This window comes from Hypoxylon trugodes (genome assembly GCF_022578975.1).
Source record: "Hypoxylon trugodes strain CBS 135444 unplaced genomic scaffold F4822scaffold_6, whole genome shotgun sequence".
In the NCBI taxonomy this organism is placed as follows: Eukaryota; Fungi; Ascomycota; class Sordariomycetes; order Xylariales; family Hypoxylaceae; genus Hypoxylon; species Hypoxylon trugodes.
The window spans coordinates 1,051,724-1,071,996 of NW_026250021.1; the positions used below are offsets into that span (position 1 = coordinate 1,051,724).

The following is a 20,273-nucleotide window of genomic DNA, read 5'->3' on the forward strand; positions in this document are numbered from 1 at the left end:
AAAAGAAACCAGACATCACATCAAGAAAGGTATGCAACCTTACAAATACTAATGTTTTCTTTTCCCCTAAAATTGCACCATAACCGCCAATACATAGGCACCTGCAATACCTAACTTAACCCATACTATCGGGTCGTATCTCCTATCCCCGTGCCTTGCCTTTCCCCTAATCCCCACCACCACATGCTGCCCCATCCCTCTAAAAAGGCACAGTACTAACTATCTTAGGCTAGAAATCTCGGATCAGATAAGGAAATTTCAACTGGCAGTTTCCGAACTGGTTACTACCCCACCAACCTTGAAAGCTTAGCTTGCTTTTTACTTTATCCTTATTCTTTTTTATTTTTTTGCCCCGAGAATCTGCACCTGCAAGGCCAGCGTTTCACCGCGGTCACGGTGTGATCGTCTTCGCGTCTTGTCTTTTTCGGCGTGGTTAGAGGAAGAATAGTGGGAATATAGAGGGATAGAGTCAAGATGGCGGCTGGTTTATTGTCTATCTTTGGCGGCGCAAAGCGGGTGATCAATGGCAGTCCTAAGTTATCGGATCTGTTCCCGCAGACGAAGCCGGATATCGACGGCGAGTCTTGTACCCACGATTGCGAAAGCTGCACGGTTAAGTACCCGCGCCACTTCAAGATCGAGGACTCCCATCCGCTTTACGGCAACATTAAACCATGGAGTACACACGTCCTAGTCGCTACCAGTAAATCTGATTGGGTTAGAAGCGTTGAAGATGAGAAAGGTAGTGTTATGGAGGCTTTTGGTAACGCGAGTAAACCAAGCAATGGGGTATGTTCCTACGCCTGTTCATGTACACATCCAAGAGAACTACATGCTAATAATGGAATGAATAGCGCCTCATGCTCTCCGCATCCAATATGCCCACACCTTCCAACCGCCCCGACTACTCGCAACCTACCACACTCCTTCTTCTACCCGCTTTCACCATAATAGAAAACGTCACGCCTCCCGCGGTCCCCTCCCTTATCACCAAATACATCTCGCGCGCACCCACAACCTCCGATCCGCTCGAGCCCGTCTCCTTACCTAAGACCATACCTTCCTCACGGTCCACCGTCGGCGACATGATCGCGCGCCCATGCCCACACCGAGCCATCGTACTCCTCTGCTCGCATCGCACGCGCGACGCGCGCTGTGGCCAGAGCGCACCGCTCGTCAAGAAGGAACTCGAGCGACACCTACGCCCTCTAGGCTTGGATCGCGATCTCGATGACGACCGACCGGGTGGTGTTGGAATATACTTCATCAACCACGTTGGTGGTCATAAATACTCGGCGAATATGCTAGTGTACCGAAGACCCGATGCGTTCGGAATCGATGATGTGCAGCGCGCGAAACTGCCGCCGGGCGAGGAACCGCAATTGGTGAAACCGGTTGTGGATGAGGCGGAGGGAAGTGAGGCCGCGGGTACCAGCGTCGTGGGTGCTGCGCAGTGTATTTGGCTCGCGAGAGTTAGACCTGAGGATTGCGAGAATATCGTCAAGTATACAATTCTTCAGGGTAAGGTGGTTAAGGGGGATAAGCAGCTTAGAGGTGGGTTTGATCGCGGGACTGGATTGATGAGTTGGTAGGGCGGTGCGTTGGGATAATCACCCGTCGCTGTATGGGACGATCCTATGGGACGATCCGTGGCCGTACAGGATACATAGCCTTTTTTTTTTCTTCGTTCGATGGGCCGGCGTGCTGAGGGGTTTCACTTACATGAATATGCATATGGTATGGAGCATGGCTCTTAGAAAGAAAAGAGAAGACTGCTTCTGGGTGCGATTTTTCTATTCTTCTCTTTCTTTTCCAAAGAGGAGATTTCATGAATGAAATGAATGGGTGGTTTCTCAAATTCATAATAAACTGAGGTCACACGAAAAGAGGAGAAAGTAGGAGAGAAAGATAGCATAATGGCTGAAAAGACTCACTTGGTCTAGAACCGCAGGATGAAGTTTTATGATAGATACGAATAGACAACCATTAACTTTACATTATCTTCTTTTATAGGTATACCGCCTTTCATGACTTCATCTTATAGGAAGTGTTATGGCTGGTATATGTTGTTTTTGTTAAGATCCACAGGTCTAAGTGTCACTGCAGAAGGTTTGACGAACTCTCCACGCTAGACACGTGATGCTAAATCGGCTAGAGACGCACTTACGTAAGAATACATCGAATGAAAGCCATGAGCCTCGGTCCGCTAAGTAGACCGGGGTTCGTCATTGGATTGTAGTCGTGCGTTCTCCAATTTCCACGCGACAACTTTAGAAGCCTTAACTGTCACAATTAATTCATCCATTACAGCACAGCGATCCATTGTCCCATTGCCAACCAACACATTGCAATTTTTGTACTTTGTAATCAACGTTTTGCAATGACATTGCGCTAATATTCATCCTACAACCATGGCAATCCGGGAGGATGTAGTGACCTCTGCGGTCTCTTGTAAGTATTTCCCAGCCATCTCATTCATCTTTCTTTCAAGCCTAAAAGACGGAAAAGAAATATGACTTACTAAGTGCAATCAATTATATAGTCCTGCAAGACCCGAACGTAGCATCCGCACCGACCGAGAACAAACTATCATTTCTTCGATCGAAGCATTTAACGCAAGAGGAAATTGACGTTGCTTTCGCGCGAAGCGGTACACCGTCGGGTTCTGTTGCTACTTCACCGCGATCACCACGACCATCCAGCCCTGTACAACATCAGCCATACTATGGCCAAAGCCAATACCAAACACAGCCCTATGGATGGCAAGCACCTCCGCCGGAACCACCTAAGAGGGACTGGCGAGATTGGTTCATAATGGCCACCGTCATGGGTGGAGTCGGATACGGACTTTACTTCGTTACCAAGGTACTACCAGATTCCCTTACCGATCATCCGCGCAATTCATCAAAAACTAACTATTGTTACAGCGTTACCTATACCCCTTGGTCTCACCGCCGACCCCAGAAAAGCTAGAGCAAGATAAGACGATAGTAGACGAGCAATTCGAGAAGGCCTTCGCGACGTTGGAACAACTAGCAAAGGACACCGAAGACCTAAAATCATCGGAACGAGAACGAACCGAAAAACTCGATAAGGTGCTCGAGGAATTAGATTCATTCATGCGAGACACCAAATCCGCCAGCCGACGGCACGAAGACGAAACCGACCGCCTCCGGGAAGAAATGAAGGCTCTTAAAGCTGTGATCCCCAAGTCGATGAGCGCGAACAAGGAATTCACCGATAACCGCCTCAAGGAAATAACCAACGAAGTCAAGAGTCTGAAGTCCCTCGTCACGCAACGCTTGAACAGCACCAACAACAATAACAACTCCGCCTCTCCCACCCCAACATCCACGATCCCACCTCCCCCTTCTATCAATTTAAATAGCTACCTACGTCCCACGAGCGGTAACATCGCGCCTCCTACGGCCAGTGCGGTTTCGACCCCGGGTATCGACCTCATGGCCAAGGAGATCGGCGACGCGAAGCAAGCTATCCGAGATGAGAACGGAGGAGACGGCGGTAGTGCTACGACGAGTAGCAGTGGAAGCCGGCGCGATTATTTGTCGGCGCTGGGTGACCGGTCTAGTCCCTTCGGAAGCGGAAGCGGCATGCCTGCCCAAAAGGCGTCGATTCCCGCGTGGCAATTGGCGGCTGCCGGAAAGAGTGAGGGTCAGGAGGCTTCGGGTAGTTCGTAAGGGCTATGGTGATGGGGAGTGGAAGTGGACTTAATATACGGAGGGCACGTCACGTCTAGGGTTACGCATTGTTACTTGTTCGGCGTTGAATCCGTTTACTATACTTTATTCTTCATGCGTGTGATAGGGGGCAGAAGAGAAAATGGAAGGGCGGTGATGCTAGATTCCCTCTTCTAGATGCTACTAGTAGTCAAAGGCGTACGTACTTCATCCGGGGTTGTGGATGAGAGACGGCCTGAGATAGGTTTTATTGAGTCTACGAGTTAAATACGCTTGTATGGATAGGGGCGGTGGATATGAATTTGGTAATAAACATCTTAAGAATTATGCGCAGTTGTTAAGTCGTCCAAAGTGTTGTGATTGCGAGTGGTGAAGGTGTATAAGGAGGCTATAGAGATTATTCGACTAGCATATAATGGATTTATGTACACTTTAACACCAATAGCAGTTAGGGCATCTCCAAGATACCTCGGTAGGACCTATAGGAATATACGGTCATTACATAGTCCTAGGAGTACACGACTAGAAGCTAAAACATCCGTTAAGACTGGCTATATGGGTATTATTACTCCAATGTGACCAATCAGAACTCACATCAGATTCGAGCTGAGAACCCCCCATGTACTCGGATAGTTAATCACTATGAATCATCCGTTAATGTGTTCAGTTTTTGGAGACACTAAGACCTGGCTGGATGACAAGGGGCACAGTTTAATTACGTTAGGTAGCGTTGCGTTGTCGTCTTCCTATTTCCTTTACAATTATTCCGCGGAATATTATAAGCATGTGTCGGTCAAATTTTCTTATGAAAGGTCTATTGGAAGAATCGGTAGGTATACTTTTATAGTTCTTTTCGTATCTGCGATCAGAAAAGGTGACCTTGATGTCTCATTACGTCTTTCGTAGGGTATAAAACTGACTCGTTACGGAGTGGCATGGCCCAGTAGAAGCTCTCAGCGGAGCAATCTAATTAGGCTTAAATCCCGCCGAGGTCCAGGTAATAGCTTAGGTCTTACTTAGGGGGAGGGTGGATTGGGAAATGATGGGGGCTTAGGATTTTTTTTCCTGGCGCATAATTAACTAGCTAGAAGCTGCTATACCAGGGCTATACGGTAGCAGGGGTAGGCAGTCTACCTCGAAATAGGAAAATAAGTAACTTAGACGTCTCATGCGCCATAGCTACAAGTTTTCATGTATATATCATTTATATGAGGTAGCGACCCCAGACGTGAACATAATCATAATCACAAAAGCGTGTTGTACTTCCCATTAATATATACCCAGCCCATCAAGCTATTCCCAAATGTCTACCAACAATGAGAAGAGCCAATCCGCTGGCGGCGGAGGGCTTGAGCTCCTAAAACTTATCCTACCAAAGGTCCCCTTAATGATCAAAATAATTCTGCTACATATCCTGAAGAAATCCGAAACCAGCCAATATTTAGACCTAAAAAGCGAACTGACCGTGTCAGTTGTACGGTCGATAATAGATACTCCGAAGCCCGGGGCTATTGCTGAGACTCAAGCCATGACACGTCGGGACCCCGGCATCAAGGGAAGATTATGGATTAGCAAAGTGGCGTCTCAAGTACCCCCCGAGAAAGGAATTCTTGATGCTCTACTGGATGTTGTCGATGGCTTCAGGGGCCCTGCCGCGAGAGGCACTGCGCCGACATTTCAAATACCTGACATTGTACCTGTCGAAGCGGAATGGACAGGATTTAGGGAGGCCGCAACCAAAGAATCGACGTTACCGGATATCTCAGAAGAAGGAAAATACCATGAATTGATGAAGGAGTGTAAGAATCCTTCGACGATATTATTTTTCCACGGTGGTGCCTATTACCTTTGTGATCCGGTACTATATAGACCGATGGCGAAAAGGATAGCCAAGATGTCAGGCGGCCGCGTATACTCAGTCCGGTATCGACTCGCACCGCAAGATCCATTTCCAGCCGCGATATTAGACGCTCTAGTTTCTTATTTCACTCTGCTGTATCCTCCTCCAGGATCCATCCATGAGGCAGTAGCTCCCGAGCACATCGTGTTTTCCGGCGACAGCGCGGGAGGCGGTATTTCTCTGGCACTACTTGCGGTTCTACTAGAACTCCAACGGAAAGGCCGCAAGATCACTTGGTATGGCGAGGATCGAGTAGTCCCTCTACCTGCCGGGGTTGCCAATTTGTCCCCGTGGATAGACCCCATACAGAGCACCCCTTCGTTGCTCAGGAACGGGAAATGGGATTATCTCCCACCTCCAAAGTTAATGGCGGAAGATTGGCAGCCGCCGTCGGACGAATTATGGCCAGCTAAACCCGCTCGGAAGCACATTTACATGGATGATGCGAATTTGTTACATCCGTTGGTCTGTCTGCAGTTGAATGAGTCCTGGAAAGGTGCTCCGCCGGTATATTCAAGTTGTGGCTGGGAACGTAACCAGGATGAGAACAGATTCATAGTGTCAAAACTCGCGAGAGACGGCGTAACGGTGGTATTCGAGGAATACCAAGCAATGCCACACGTGTTCGCGGCCATCTTACCCAACCGCCCCGAAACAAGACGCAATTATGAGGGCATTGCGAATTTTGTCAAGACTGTGTGTGAAAGCCCGGAGAATATCCAGTCGTCTTACAAATTGATCAGGGCGAAGACTTTAGAGGAGGTAGATATCGAGTTGGACAAGCTGTCTGAGTTCAGCGAGGAAGAATTCAAGGAGTTGGCACGAAAAAAGGTGGCTAGCCTGAATATATCGCCAGCGCCAGCTCCTGGTGTGCCGCCCAAGCTATAAGTTCTTTGGCTGGGTTATTTGTTTCACATATGAATTCGTTGCGAAGGGGGATGGAATTGAGGATTGGGTTCTTCCATGTCATTCGTATAAGATATCAAGTCATAGGCGATATACAAACATTTATCACGTATATAATAATCCCGAGAAGGATAGGATTGGTTCTATACCTCATAAGGTACCTAGGTATGTATAATAAAGACTTAGATTTGCGAGATATGACGAGAGAAAATGGGATGAAGAGGGACGGATTAGTAACTCGCCCAACCCATCGGTAGCGCTAAATATCCAGATTCAGGGGTCCAATAGTACCTTATTAAAATCAAAGTTTCTCAGTTCCAGCAGTCCGTCTCGTACCCGCCTAGGTACCCTAAGAGATATTAGAGCCACATGATATAATTTTCTTAAGATAACCTTTCGTTCGTGGCGCTTTTTCTTATGCAGGCAGACACAAATTCGAATTGCATCTACCTCTTATGAAATTACTCATGGAAGTAGATACATTATGTATGTACCTTGATAATTATCACTGTTTTCTGCCGGTCTCATTAAAGGCGTACGGAATATTAATATGGGGCGTCACACTCCACTTGCATCGGTCTGACATCCCTGTTGCACTTTTCTTTTTCTTTTCGTGATCCCCTAGAATATCATACCACTATCTGTCGTGCTACCTTTTACGTAGGGGTAAATTTATGAAGAGTCAGCCATTGGTGTATTCCGATTTACATTTGTGAAGATCTCAGTTCGATTTCACCGGCTATAGCCACGAGTGGCACCCCAGTCAGCCAAGCTGGTGAGCCTGCGAATATAAATCTCACATAGGATCATCTGTTCTCGAGAGGCAAGAGGAGGCAAGTCAACTTTCACAATGGAAGCTCATAAACAAGCCGTTCGCACCGTATCCGCGACGGTCCGCGCACTCTTCGAGCGGGCGGAACCGTACCGCATCTTTCACGGTAGTACCAATTCGACACGTCCACCAACACAGAAGGCCGGGGCTCGCATGATCGACATCAGTGGCTTGAAACGTGTATTATCCGTCGATACCGCACGTCGCACAGCTCTTGTTGAGCCGAATGTGCCTATGGACCGTCTGGTAGAACTTACTTTACCCCACGGCCTTGTGCCTCCTGTTGTTATGGAGTTTCCCGGCATCACTACAGGAGGTGGGTTCGCGGGGACGGCGGGTGAGAGTAGTAGTTTCAAACACGGCTACTTTGATGAGAATGTGAAGAGTGTCGAGATGGTCCTTCCGAATGGAGAGGTTGTGGTTGCGACGCCTGAAAAGGGTGGGAAGTATGAGGATTTGTTCCACGGCGCTGCTGGCGCATTGGGGACACTAGGAGTGGCAACCTTACTCGAGCTTCAGCTAGTCGAGGCCAGACGCTTCGTGCGCGCCACGTACAGACGTACGGGAAGTGTAGCAGAGGCTGTCAGCGTGGTAAAGGAGGAGTGCAAGCCAGAGAAGGGAAATGACTACGTAGATGGTATATTATTTTCCAAGGATCACGGCGTAATTGTCTCCGGGAAACTGACAGATGAACTACCATCGGATAACGCCAAGATACAGACATTCAGCCATGCGTGGGACCCGTGGTTCTATATGCATGTACGGGATCGTACCAATGCTCTACCTTCATCAGCCGCTTCCGGGGAAAACACAGAGGTCACTGAGTACATCCCTCTGGCGGAATACCTCTTCCGGTACGACCGTGGCGGATTCTGGGTTGGACAAGCAGCCTTCGACTACTTCAAGCCAGTACCATTCACACGCTTCTTCCGCTGGTTTCTTGATGACTTCCTGCACACCCGTATGCTTTACCGCGCGCTTCACGGCAGCGGCGAAAGTGGACGCTTTGTCGTCCAGGATATTGGGTTGCCGTATGAGTCCGCGGAGCCCTTCGTCGATTATGTCTCTGACAAGCTAGGCATTTGGCCGCTATGGCTATGTCCCCTCAAGACGCCGGCGGGACCAACATTTCATCCACACTTAAGGTCTTCCCCTAACTCCACAAATGGAGAACAAGGGGTGGCGGGAGAAATGCTTAACATCGGTGTCTGGGGCTGGGGTCCTAAGAACCGCGACGAATTCGTTAAAGCAAATCGGGATCTTGAGCGTCGTGTTGCCGATCTGGGCGGTATGAAGTGGCTATATGCTCATACGTACTACACAGAGCCTGAGTTTTGGAACGCGTACGGCGGGTACCAGAACTGGTACAAAGCCTTAAGAGAGAAGTACCGCGCCTCGTCGCTGCCAAACGTATACGAGAAAGTAAGGATTAAGGTCGATGGATCGGAGGATAGGGGGTGGAAGCCTTGGCTCAAGGCACTATGGCCTATTGGCGGTTTGGTGGGTATCTGGAAAGGTATCAAAAGTATGGACTATATGCTACACCGCAACGCGACGTGGAAATGGAAGGGGATTGGGGGAAACGCGAAGGAGAAGGCGTCGTAGGTAGGAGGCTTGTAGAGACGGGATGGAACGGGACGGAATGAGACTATGTGGCTTGCATTGCATGAGGTTTACAAGGTATCCATACCTAGGTACGTGTAATGATTGCGTATGAGGCTTGTACTACTACCAGGGACGGCTGTTAGCATACAAGTGCTATACAGCACGCTATTATATCAAGATAGATAGGTACCTACCTAGGTACCTGATAGATTAATGGACCTATTCGTATTCAGCTCACTAACGGGCTTATAGATTGACTTTTGGTAACCTTCACACTACGAAAAGAGCACTTCATACGACTTCCTCCACGCTATTCACATCTCCAGCCACATTCCAGCTGCAAAAATAACGCCACAACAAGCCACCAGCGGATACGCATCAGAACACAATATCCTTATTTTTATGGTGGACCATATGACCCCCGCGCGGAAACTGTGTCTTGTCTCGGTTTCCCATTCTCAGGGTAAATATGTTACAAGGGCGCTTAGATAGATGCTGATAGATTGTCGATCCGGAAGCCTTGCGTGGATTACGTGCTATGTGCGAGCTGCATGCTGGCCGTGAAGGCCAAGCCACCTTTCCTGGGATACAAATTACGTGGGTAATTCTTTCCAAACCTGAACATGTGAGGCAGAAACAGGATCACGTCCGTGAGTATGGCCAGGCCTCTCGGCGGCTTGTCAAGTTACCGCTTTGGTTACTACGCAGCACTGGCATTGGGGCTCAATTGCCACCCTCGTTGGTTCACTTCATATTTCATTTCTAGTTTGTGAAGTTTTAAGTTGACTAAAATTCCAACACAATACCTATGAGGACCTGTGATTTTGCGAGTTGCCAAAAGCCGGCCGTTCGTACCCTCGGTGATTGTGTACTTTGTAACCGTCATTTATGTTCCCACCATCTTCAGCATGCATTTCATACCTGTCCCAAATGGGAGGTAAGTTCAGCTCTTCACGATACACCTCTTCACTTACTGAGTTGTGTGTCCTTGACAGGACGCAGATGCATATGATCCTGCGGCCCGGGAGGCTGAAGCGCGTGAGCTTACAGAATTGATTGACAAGATCAACACTCCTGCGCTCGCATCTCGAGCCAGTCATTTGCGCGGAGGGATGCCTTGCTCTATCCCTCCGCTTTTTTATGACAGAGCTACTCGGAGTTCTGTTATGGGTGGTATGAATTATCACATTGAAGTCTGTTTTGACGACGGAGTAAAATGGTTCGCTCGTATGCGTAGGTTTAACGCTACATCACCTCCAGCAGCACTGCGAGATTATACTATGCAGTGTGAGGTTGCAACACTCAAGTTCCTCGAGGAGACTAATATACCTACTCCTAAGGTATTTGACTTTGCATTAGACCATGCGGGCAACACTGTCGGCGTTGGCTATATTCTGATGGAAAAGCTACCCGGGAAATCATTGAGATGGTCCATTGCAAATCAGGATCAACGGAGAAAGGTGATGAACCAGCTTGCTAATACGTTCATCGAACTTCGCAAATACCCGTTCAACCTTCTTGGCTCCCTTGATCGCCCAGGAGATTTTCATATCGGTGCATTTGCTCGAGAATCACTTACTGATTTCACGCAAGCTGAAATGCGCACAATGGGTCCATTCTCGTCTTTAGAAGATTATCATAAGTCTTCGCTCCGGCTCATTTTGGATCTGATCATTCGTGGAGAGCTTTACTCGCAGCAACCGGTGGATGCCTACCTAATACATCGATTTCTTGTCGATTTGGTCCCCTCTATGTCGTCATTGTCGGCACAAGATGACCAGCAGTACTATTTGAAACACGCGGACGACAAGGGGGATCACATCCTGGTAGATGAGGATTTTAATATTACTGGTATCATCGATTGGGAGTGGGCTCACACGGCACCGCCAACTCACGCATTCAACTCCCCAATTGGCTTGTTGCCAGTTGCGGATTTCTACAATGGCGCGAACAGTCTGGGCGATGATGAGACCACCTTCGCACGTCTGCTAGAGGGAAAGGGATGCCAGGAACTGGCAGATTTTGTCTGGAACGGTCGATTACAGCACAGGTTTACTTTCTGTTGCGACTACGATCTTGCAGACTGGAATGGATTCCTCGGCCTCTTTCAAGGGCTTCGAGATGCTGTAAAAGTGGATCACGGCGTAGGTTGGGATGATCGGAGAATCACTGCATTACACCGCTACAAAGAGGATGATGGCTTGCTGCTCTTGTTGTCTAGACGTCGTAACGACTAGGTATTGCGATCTCCATGGTTTTATGCATTGCCAACAGGACGGGCTAACGCGACAGCAGAGGGTGATGATGTAGGCTCGTCGAGATCACAGCACCAAACTACTTCTATCCATGTAGAAAGGGGTAGGGCGTTAGGCCCCGTATATCATCGGCTTATGATGGACACGAGTGAGACGCTGGACTGCACCACAGGAGAGACGAAGCGCTAGGGCAAACCCTTTCAGCCCTTGTATCGATTAAGAGGGAGGGAACTATACCTTCGTGAACAATGACTCTCAAGTATGCGAGCTTTTCTAGCTCGGTGAAGTGTGGCATGTTATCGGGATCTGGAATCGTACCCAAAAATTCAGCACGGAGCCGGTCCTCAACAATTGGATTAGCAGCAATGTGATAGCACGCTATATTCAACGTCCACTTCGTCGACTCGATCCCAGCACCGATGATACCCATGGCTTCATCCTGTATTCGCTTGAGGGATTTTTCTTCGCTGGGCAGTTTTGAGGAGAGTATTTTGTGGAAGAAAGTTCGATGTCTAGTATTTTCGAGTTCTTCGCGTCCATGTACCAGTAAAGATGTTGTTCTCTTTTGAATCGACTAGACAACTCGCAATGTTAGCGGTGCTTATTCAACTAATAGAGGATGCGATGGTAGGCCTCGAGTTGCTACTTATACGCATCAACCTATACCACTTTCTTGCAGCATGCGAAATTGTCAGTGCTACATACCACCTGATTTGAAGCCGATCCTATTAGAACAGCATAGAGTCAACTCATTTGCAGTCTAAAAGAATCCGAGTATTGCGCGATCCGAATTCTTGCAGGTTAGGTACCATGTTCGTCTGGTAGGTACCTAGCAGTAATTAAAGGCTCGGGCCGCACCCTGGCGCCTCTGACCTCATTACCTGTCTTGCGTAAGCGAGTGCATAATAACATTGGAGGTCGGCTTTTCAGCTACTCGAGTTCCCTCCCTCTCCATCCTACAAATTCACCTACCTAGGTAGTCAATATCTCTACTGAGAATCCATACCCCATCTCCAATTTGCAACTTCAAGGCCGAGATGACCAGGTTCATTCTGTAATTGGCCGGGTTCGTCTGTTTCAGTTGAGCTTACATCAGGTGTACTACCAATGTAGAGTACCTAGTATGTAGCATCTAGCCAACACGACCATTGCCGGAACTCATATCAAACAAAGCAGAGACCGGTATCCCGCCGATGACGAATGTGGCGCTCTGGTGTAGATTTCCTGTCTAACCGGTGAACGATGATCGAGATTCTTTCCTGGGCTACATTGCGCCACTACCCCCTTCCCTATAGCCTTTGTACGACATGACCAAGCAGTTTCAATGGCGTCCAAGCACTTTTAGGGGTGTGCTCTTCATCTCCCAATGCGCCCCATTAAAAGGAGCGGTGAAACTATCTAAAAGATACTTACTAAGTAGGCAGCCAGCTTTCTAGGATACGCGTGTGTCGTGGATTGTTGCCCAATATAAAAGGACTTGAGACATGCATGTTTTATTTGTGTAACTAATAAGAGACTCCGAAGCCTACCTAGGTACCTACCCGATACCCTATCTACAACTTTCCACTTGCGGAAGCTTAGTTTTCTTACACAAATTAACAGTTCTCCTTGATAAGACGTACGCCGACATATGATAACAACGTCGTTTTAAGCGCCACCAGCTACGAAGAGCAGATCATATGAGGAGCATGTTAGAATTCATCACGACACTTGAATTTCACTACCGCACAAGCGAAGTTTTAAGCAAAACTAAAAATACTATTATCGGACCCTAGGTGTCTTCTTTTCCACTGGATAAGTAGTTAGATTCAAGTCTCGTGTCAAAGCTCACTGGGGCACTGTCGCCGAGCGTGAGGATCCGACCCTGTGGAGCTGGTCCCAACCTGAATGGTCTCCTCTAGAAGAATGAAACCTTCGTTTCCGCCGGAGCGCAATTGCCTAGACGAAGTTACCGAAGCCTTATAAGTAGCCCTCGGATTTCCCAAGGGCATATCCGCCTCCGGTGATTGCCAGTTACTGCTTTTAGTCACGCGCGAAGTTAGGATGGAAAGATCTAACTTTTTGTATAACAGGCGGACGAGGGGACGAATGCCAGGGAGACAGGAGCAAACAAAATAGGCCGCGACTTCGATAATGGTATATATCGATGTGTTCACGGTGTACCACGTTACGTCTGAAGGTAGGTCGGCTAAGTAGAACCCGACGAATCGAATCACAGAAGTGATTATTCCTCTATAAGTACTGTTAATTACCACTCCAAGATCTAGACCGTCAGCTTGTTACTTACAATCCACCTGCCATGGTCGCCACAAAGACGCCAAGCTTCTCCGTTCTACCCAGATTCAGCTGATACAGCATCCGCACAGGCAGCAGAATGATAGCTATGTCAGTAATTATGTTGGGGATACTGACATAGCGGTAACTGGCCATCCAATCGGCGCATTCTCCATGGATAGTCTTATCCCACTTGAAAGCGAACGGTTTGCAAATGGTGAAGACAAGGATAATACCACCACGGCCAGAACAACCCATGTTATGATCCGAGTCCTTTTCTCGACGAATATTCTACTGTAGAGCAGCAACAAGTTAACCTTCGGAGCCGTGACTCCAGCCATATATATCGATTCGATTAATGTTTATAGCTTTAAATACGTCGTGATTACCGACGGATCGCTAGCAAGAAAAACAGCGGTATGCCGGCCACCCCCGCCAATCGTAACGATCACTAGTACGGGTAAGAAGCAAACCGACATGATGTAGTGCGATGGAAACTCACATATCCCAATCACGCAAAGTGCCAATGCCAAAAGGTAAGAAAGTGGATAGAGCGTCCATGTCTCCCATCCATTCCTTGCTACGAGGGAAACTCGAGAAACGACGAAGGCGGCGTAGATGACTGTTGATAAGACAATAAAGGCGATGCTTGTGTTCATGAGCCTGGAGCTACCGTTATTTTCAGAGAGGTACTCAGGTGATAACTGCTCTAGTGGAGGTGTCGCCATGGTGGAATATAAACAGGTCGCCATGCAGCTAATAAGCCGGAGATATAGTCGAAAGTGGCAATGCGACAAGAGACTTGTTCTCCGTCAAAGATGGTAGCATTGGATCACTATCTACTTATCAGATTAAAGTTAGATGTTTGCAGCCACCGGTCTACATAGGGGCTATCTCAAACTTGGTATTCCCTATAGGAAGCGACTAGAATTTGAAAAGGGGACGTGGCTTCGCCGCCACCGGGAGCACCATTGTTTGTCACTATCTCCAGGTACTTTGTTGTATGGTTCTTCGTGAAGAAATCCTCCTGTATATTGTGCAGGTTTTGGTTTTGGAAGATCACTCGAAGCAGGCTGGCCACTTGTTTAACAGTATAGCACTCGTCACACTGCCGGATAACCCCTATCCGCAAAGTGATTCTACTTGCTTTTCTCGCTAGCGCTACCTCTCAGAGGAATTAAAATGGTTGCCTTGGTAGAGATTCGGTAATACAGTGTTATTGACGAATAGGTACGGTCCCATTTGCCTTGTGACGGCAAAGGAAATACTTGACACCTGGTCTTTTTTTCCCAAACCAGCGCACATCTAGGTAACTGCGACCCATTTTCACTCATTACCTTGCCTCCACGGATAGGAAGACAGAGCTAACAGACTCGGATCCCGCCCACTGCTATGATGTATGTGAATTTTGAAGGCGCAAACCTCAAAGATTGGTTCACGTTACTCGCTCTCATCAGCTTTCTTACTGTCCGTATCATAATTCTGCCTGTGCAACCAGCACCTAGGTAGCTAACGTGACGAAGATTCTTACCAACACTATTTATAACTTATTCTTCCATCCGCTTGCCCATGTTCCTGGGCCTATTTTGGCACGCGTGAGCGGTATACCATCATGGTATTACGCTTACAGTGGAAATCGGCATATTTGGCTATGGCAGCAATTCCAAATATACGGCACGAGGTTTCGCGCCTCACCTAACACCGTGTTGTTCTGTGATCCGAAGGCGCATGTTGAGATATACGGCACAAAGTCAAACGTCCAGCGCAGCAAGTTCTATACGGCCTTCCAGCGAGATGAGCGTGACAAGAATACATTGAACACTGTCGATATTGCTGAGCACGCATACAGGCGCAAGCTGCTTAATCTTGCCTTTACGGAAAAGTCGGTGCGTGCTGCATCGGAGTTCGTGATTCAGCATACTGATCGCTGGAATCGACTATTGGTTGAAAAGAGCGGTTCGGAATGGTCCGCTCCCGTTGACTTCTCCCAAAAGGTAGACTATTTGATATTTGATATCATGGGAGACTTATGCTTTGGGAAATCGTTCAATACGAAAGAGCCCGAGGAGAATACATTGAGAGATGTTCCCCATGATATCATAGAGTACATGAAGTTCTCCTACTTAGTAAGTTCCATGATCAAGCATTATCAAGCGGCCATGCTAGATACTAAATACCATCCTCAGATCTGCCGCTCCCCTTTCCTGGACTTCGTCGTATGGTTGAAGCCTCGCGGCCTGAATCGTCTCTTCGCTCTTATGACCCCACCAAGAGCTCAGCGGTATTACCAGTTTGTCTACGACAGCGTCACCGAGCAAATTGCCTTGCACAAAGCCCAGACTGCTATACCGGAAGCAGAGCGGCGTAAAGATATCTTCTATTTCCTATGCGAAGCCAAAAATCCAGATACGGGGACGCCGGCCTACGACGAAATCGACCTACGCGCGGAAGCAAACCTGCTGATTGTCGCAGGGTCCGACACAACGGCGGTCTCTCTTTCGGGAATCTTCTTTTACCTCACAGGAAACCAATATCGATATCAGAAACTGGTTAAAGAGCTACGGAGCACGTTCGAATCGGCCGAGGACATTATCTACGGGCCAAAATTGAAAAATTGCACTTACCTAAGAGCCTGTATCGACGAAAGCATGCGTCTTTCCCCTTCGGGCCCGAGCGAGCTTTCGCGCGAAGTGCTCGCAGATGGTATTACGATTCAAGGACAATATTACCCCAAAGGGACTATCGTTGGTACGTCGGCCTGGGTCGACTCTCGCAATCAAGAGATCTACGGCGATCCCGAGGTTTTCCGACCGGAACGCTGGATTGTTAACGAAGAACACGGGGTTTTCGAGGAAGACGTTGCCCGGATACGATCGAATTTCTACCCTTTCTCTTTCGGTGCAGGAAGTTGCGTTGCTAAGCACTTAGTGATGTCTGAGATAATGATTGTGGTCGCGCGGACTCTCCATCGACTTGATGTCCGGAGGGTGCCGGGCTCGACGGTGGGAGCTGGAGCCCCTGAGATGGGCTGGGGTGCGCGTGATAGGAAACAATTTCATTTGGTCGATGCATTCGTTGCCTTACGTCGCGGACCAGAAGTCCAGTTTCGCATGGCGGCTAGGAATGATACCTGATGGTCTTGTTGAGCTCGTAAGAATACATAAGCTATGAGACTTCTTAAACTTGAATTTTAGAGTATGCTATCATTTTTCTAGCTAGAAGCCACAATAGGTTTAATATTTCAACCCAATATCTAATAGAAGAGGCTATCACAAAACAGCTTAGCCAATCTCGTAAGCAACTTCAACTAAACCCAGCATCTCAACTTCATCGGTCTCAACCACATCAACGATTACTCAACAATTATGAATTGCGTTCACTTAACTACTCCCCTGAATAAGTCTAGACCCTTACGTATTCACATGCGGGATATTCCGCCCCAAATCACGAATCCAACCTTCCTTCGCGGCGTAGAAAGCACACTAGATCCTAGAACTGTACATCATCCCCCTTCCCCCTTTCCTTACCCATGTCTAGCTCACATAATTCCTTCCGATCTGACTTACTAAGGCGATACCCTTGCATGGGCGATTATTCAACCGCGCTACGATAAAAAACACTATCCACGATCCGATCGACCGAACATTTGGCAAGATGCAAGGGCTCTAGCCTGATATATAGTTTTCAATATTAAGATATCTTATAGAATATCATGCAAGGCTACCTCCGACCCTCCGTATAACCTCGGAGAAGGATGAACGCTAAGAGGAAGTGAAGTAACCTAAGATCTAAGTCTAATATTGATACTAGTAAGTGGTAAGCGATAGTAGATTATGAGGCCTTATCATGACAATGAAGATTTAGATATGTTAGACTGCGGGAGAATAAGAGAAATGAAAATCGAGGTGATGTCATCAGCTTGAGATAGAGTACCACAGCTAGACATATTATTCATAGTCGAATACGTAATACGTTCAATTCACTCAAAGTATTGTTTCCGAATCTAGATCTTATTGCGTCTGTCGTACTCGTGCGACTCGTAATGTGAATCGCACCTTGATTATATACAAGTCGGGCGTCCATCATTTCCATCCACCCGACGCTATTATTAATTTGACTCTCTCCTATCTCACAAGTCGTCATAATCCCTCGCTGTATATGTTACCTTTCGTAACACGCTTACATAACACAATCGTCATGGTCTAGATACCTAGGTACCGTAATGAACCCACCCATGTCTATAGAGAACTGAATGTCATGTCGGTCTATATCGAATGTGAATTGCATCTAATGCTTCCTTTTCTGATCTTTTGTCGTTTATGCTTTGATGGCGTAGGTACGCTTGAACATGTCGTCAACGTACTCTAGGTAGTAGGTGCCACTGGCCAGAGTGGACACATCGCCTTGCGCCTTGTAGTCCTTCTGCAAGTGAGCCTTGTGACGGAGCTCGCAGAACTGCAATCAATTGTTAGCTTGAGTCTTGAAGAGAGAAAAGAGTATGTGATTTTCAACTTACAGCTTCATATGTCTCAGGAGAGACTGCTCGCCGTGAAGCAAGCTTGTTAGGGATATCTAAGATCTTGGCAATTTGTTCCGTGCTGCCCTTGACGCGGAGGGAGAGGAAACTGGCAGCCAAGCCAGAACCGTAGCTGAAAAGGCCAATGCGCTTACCCTGGAGAGTAGCGCTGTCGACGTAGGAAACTAAGCTGGCAAGACCGCTCCATAAGCTACCACAGTACATGTTACCGCAGTTTGTGGCGACTTGGATAGCAGGAGAGACGCGCTCGTTGAAGCGCTTCTTGGTGAGAGCCATGAAGGTCTTCTCAACAACCTTGTCAGACAAGGACTTGTTGTAGTCCATATCCCGAATGTCGCCAGGGACCTCGGCGAAAGCAGCGCTGTCAGGGTCGGACAGGTAGTCGTGGTACAGAAGGCGTGCGTAGGACTTCTGTACGACCTTGCAGGTAGGCGAGTGGAAGGCTAGGTAGTCGAAGCGGTCAAGAGGTGTCTTGGTGCCCTCAGTAGGGGCGGCACCATTGCCGTTGCCATTGGTGTTTTGTAGCTGCGCTTCACGCTTGCAGTATGCGCGATAAGCAGCATCGAGAGCCTCCATGTAGCAGTTGACGGAGTAGTGGCCGTCGACATACGGGTACTCACTGGTAAGGTCGGGCTTGTAGAAATCGTACACGTGCTGCATGTAGGATCCACGTAGACCGGGCTCAACGACGAGGGGGGCGTCAGGGCCGATCAGCATGGCAACAGCACCGGCACCTCCGGTAGGTCTCGCATTGCCCTTGGCGTAGAGAGCAATGTCAGCGGCTATGACAATGGCGTCTCTTCCGTCCCAAGCAGAAGACTCGACCCAGTTGACAGAGTTGAACAGAGCATTGGTACCGCCGTAGCAAGCGTTCATGGTGTCGACACCCTCAATGTTGGTGTTTTCGCCGAATAGCTGCATCAATACGGACTTGACGGACTTGGACTTGTCGAGCATGGTCTCGGTACCAACCTCGAGGCGGCCGATCGAGTTAGGGTCGATGTTGTAGTTCTTTAGCAACTTCGAGGTGGCAGTCAAAGCGATAGAGTAGATATCTGTAGGTTGCCCCTTTCTTAGCGCGTGTAGAGACGGGGAGCTCCTAGGAGTAGCAATTGTAGCAACTTACCCTCACGGTCATCGCAGAAGGTCATCTTGGTCTGACCAAGACCAATTGTGTACTTTCCGGCGCTAACACCGTCGAACTTCTCAAGTTCCGACTGCTCGACATACTACAAAGTACAATTCTGTCAGTATAGGGTTTTCCTTCACGATCGTGAACTTCGTGCGATGTCGGAGGGGTAGATTATGGCGGGATGTGGCGGGTCACGGAAATGTCTTGGGTCGTGGAGGGGCGGCAGGGCTCCCACTCACCTGGCTGGGGGAGTAAAGTTCAATGGCCTTAATGCCAATATTCTGAGGACGAGTTGCCATGGTGTCGAACAGTATGTTTTCGTCGCGTCGAAATTGTAAGTGGGAGAGAAAAATATGGTTGTGAACGAGGTCAAGTCCAACGAGTGTGTTTATCTCGGCTGTCTGTGTGGGCGGGTAGAGGTAGTATTATTAGCAATTAAACAGCAGCAGGCACATGGCAAGGTGGCAGGCAGGGTTTTTCGAGGTTGGGGGGGGGTGTGATTTTTATTTTGTATGTTGGTTTCACCGCCAATTGGCAATGGAACCTAACTTTCGAAGGGGATAGGAGGGCTGGCGGGCTTGGTGGGATAGGATAGGTAGGATAGGTAGGATAGGAGGGGAACAGGGGAACAGGGGGGCCATTAGAGGGTACAAGGACATAATTTTTTTTGGTGAGAAGATGAATGTTTGCGCGTGCGAACGCCCAGTCTGGATTTGACTAGATTTACATGTGTGTCGATCCATGGTGGGGTGGGATCTGGGTACAGGATGTAGTAGACCGCCAGGGGTTGGTTCTTGAAAGGGTTTTGGTGCGTTTTTGGTACATTTTGGAGGGGATGTGGAGGGGAGGTTCTTGTTCTTTTTGTCCCTTTTTGACATATGAACTCACCTATCAACGAATTATCGGCAACCTATCTTGGACGTATCAGCGTAGTATTTGATCGTCCTGTCACGAGACAAAATAGTAACGAAACGAAAACAACACAACGCTGGTACTGTCGTATGCGTCAGGCTCTGTTTTTCCTTCTTCTTTTTCTTTTTTTCCTTAAAACGAAAAAGGAGAGACAGAGGGAAACGAACGTGGATGCGTGGATGGGGATATGGATTAAATAAAATGAAATTAGATGATTAGGTA

At 48.1% G+C, this 20,273-nt stretch overlaps 8 protein-coding genes across 8 annotated transcripts; 6 read left to right on the forward strand and 2 right to left on the reverse strand.

Annotated features, from left to right (window-relative positions):
• Positions 1 to 474: 474 nt before the first annotated feature.
• On the forward strand, positions 475 to 1,592 carry F4822DRAFT_430180 (actin patches distal protein; the record flags this gene model as incomplete). Its single annotated transcript, XM_051461239.1, has 2 exons — positions 475 to 789; positions 855 to 1,592. 2 exons carry the CDS (start codon positions 475 to 477, stop codon positions 1,590 to 1,592), a joined length of 1,053 nt encoding a protein of 350 aa, XP_051313206.1.
• A 613-nt stretch (positions 1,593 to 2,205) lies between these two features.
• F4822DRAFT_406429 (peroxisomal membrane anchor protein conserved region-domain-containing protein) lies at positions 2,206 to 4,237 on the forward strand. The gene is made up of 3 exons (XM_051458402.1): positions 2,206 to 2,451; positions 2,543 to 2,865; positions 2,928 to 4,237. Exons 1-3 carry the CDS (start codon positions 2,412 to 2,414, stop codon positions 3,696 to 3,698), a joined length of 1,134 nt encoding a protein of 377 aa, XP_051313207.1. The 5' UTR covers positions 2,206 to 2,411; the 3' UTR covers positions 3,699 to 4,237.
• A 629-nt stretch (positions 4,238 to 4,866) lies between these two features.
• On the forward strand, positions 4,867 to 6,795 carry F4822DRAFT_282468 (Alpha/Beta hydrolase protein). The gene has a single exon (XM_051454897.1). The coding sequence runs from the start codon at positions 5,002 to 5,004 to the stop codon at positions 6,484 to 6,486; it is 1,485 nt and encodes a 494-aa protein (XP_051313208.1). The 5' UTR covers positions 4,867 to 5,001; the 3' UTR covers positions 6,487 to 6,795.
• A 1-nt stretch (position 6,796) lies between these two features.
• Positions 6,797 to 9,345, forward strand: F4822DRAFT_282469 (FAD-binding domain-containing protein). Its single transcript, XM_051454898.1, has one exon. It carries the CDS (start codon positions 7,355 to 7,357, stop codon positions 8,939 to 8,941), a length of 1,587 nt encoding a protein of 528 aa, XP_051313209.1. The 5' UTR covers positions 6,797 to 7,354; the 3' UTR covers positions 8,942 to 9,345.
• On the forward strand, positions 9,346 to 11,254 carry F4822DRAFT_282470 (uncharacterized protein). The gene is made up of 2 exons (XM_051454899.1): positions 9,346 to 9,878; positions 9,937 to 11,254. Exons 1-2 carry the CDS (start codon positions 9,750 to 9,752, stop codon positions 11,176 to 11,178), a joined length of 1,371 nt encoding a protein of 456 aa, XP_051313210.1. The 5' UTR covers positions 9,346 to 9,749; the 3' UTR covers positions 11,179 to 11,254.
• Positions 11,255 to 13,016: 1,762 nt separating this feature from the next.
• On the reverse strand, positions 13,017 to 14,198 carry F4822DRAFT_430185 (uncharacterized protein; the record flags this gene model as incomplete). Its single annotated transcript, XM_051461240.1, has 4 exons — positions 13,017 to 13,428; positions 13,484 to 13,761; positions 13,860 to 13,921; positions 13,973 to 14,198. The coding sequence occupies 4 exons, from the start codon at positions 14,196 to 14,198 to the stop codon at positions 13,017 to 13,019; spliced, it is 978 nt and encodes a 325-aa protein (XP_051313211.1).
• A 304-nt stretch (positions 14,199 to 14,502) lies between these two features.
• Positions 14,503 to 16,749, forward strand: F4822DRAFT_282520 (benzoate 4-monooxygenase cytochrome P450). Its single transcript, XM_051454901.1, has 3 exons — positions 14,503 to 14,937; positions 14,994 to 15,596; positions 15,657 to 16,749. The coding sequence occupies exons 1-3, from the start codon at positions 14,863 to 14,865 to the stop codon at positions 16,602 to 16,604; spliced, it is 1,626 nt and encodes a 541-aa protein (XP_051313212.1). The 5' UTR covers positions 14,503 to 14,862; the 3' UTR covers positions 16,605 to 16,749.
• A 712-nt stretch (positions 16,750 to 17,461) lies between these two features.
• Positions 17,462 to 19,963, reverse strand: F4822DRAFT_406432 (hydroxymethylglutaryl-CoA synthase). The gene is made up of 4 exons (XM_051458403.1): positions 19,379 to 19,963; positions 19,134 to 19,236; positions 17,987 to 19,062; positions 17,462 to 17,925 (listed from the first exon to the last, which is right to left on the reverse strand). Exons 1-4 carry the CDS (start codon positions 19,436 to 19,438, stop codon positions 17,788 to 17,790), a joined length of 1,377 nt encoding a protein of 458 aa, XP_051313213.1. The 5' UTR covers positions 19,439 to 19,963; the 3' UTR covers positions 17,462 to 17,787.
• Between the last annotated feature and the right edge of the window lie 310 nt (positions 19,964 to 20,273).

Bases quoted from the DNA above. Each gene is read 5' to 3' on its own strand.
- F4822DRAFT_406429 (XM_051458402.1), top strand. From the start codon at position 2,412: ATGGCAATCCGGGAGGATGTAGTGACCTCTGCGGTCTCTT. The intron at 2,452-2,542 runs GTAAGTATTTCC...TCAATTATATAG, and splicing joins AGTGACCTCTGCGGTCTCTT to TCCTGCAAGACCCGAACGTA. The intron at 2,866-2,927 runs GTACTACCAGAT...CTATTGTTACAG, and splicing joins GACTTTACTTCGTTACCAAG to CGTTACCTATACCCCTTGGT.
- F4822DRAFT_282468 (XM_051454897.1), top strand. From the start codon at position 5,002: ATGTCTACCAACAATGAGAAGAGCCAATCCGCTGGCGGCGGAGGGCTT.
- F4822DRAFT_282469 (XM_051454898.1), top strand. From the start codon at position 7,355: ATGGAAGCTCATAAACAAGCCGTTCGCACCGTATCCGCGACGGTCCGC.
- F4822DRAFT_282470 (XM_051454899.1), top strand. From the start codon at position 9,750: ATGAGGACCTGTGATTTTGCGAGTTGCCAAAAGCCGGCCGTTCGTACC. The intron at 9,879-9,936 runs GTAAGTTCAGCT...TGTCCTTGACAG, and splicing joins ATACCTGTCCCAAATGGGAG to GACGCAGATGCATATGATCC.
- F4822DRAFT_282520 (XM_051454901.1), top strand. From the start codon at position 14,863: ATGATGTATGTGAATTTTGAAGGCGCAAACCTCAAAGATTGGTTCACG. The intron at 14,938-14,993 runs GTCCGTATCATA...AACGTGACGAAG, and splicing joins CTCTCATCAGCTTTCTTACT to ATTCTTACCAACACTATTTA. The intron at 15,597-15,656 runs GTAAGTTCCATG...TACCATCCTCAG, and splicing joins ACATGAAGTTCTCCTACTTA to ATCTGCCGCTCCCCTTTCCT.
- F4822DRAFT_406432 (XM_051458403.1), bottom strand. From the start codon at position 19,438: ATGGCAACTCGTCCTCAGAATATTGGCATTAAGGCCATTGAACTTTAC. The intron at 19,237-19,378 runs GTGAGTGGGAGC...TGTACTTTGTAG, and splicing joins AACTTTACTCCCCCAGCCAG to TATGTCGAGCAGTCGGAACT. The intron at 17,926-17,986 runs GTAAGTTGAAAA...AATTGATTGCAG, and splicing joins CTCCTGAGACATATGAAGCT to TTCTGCGAGCTCCGTCACAA.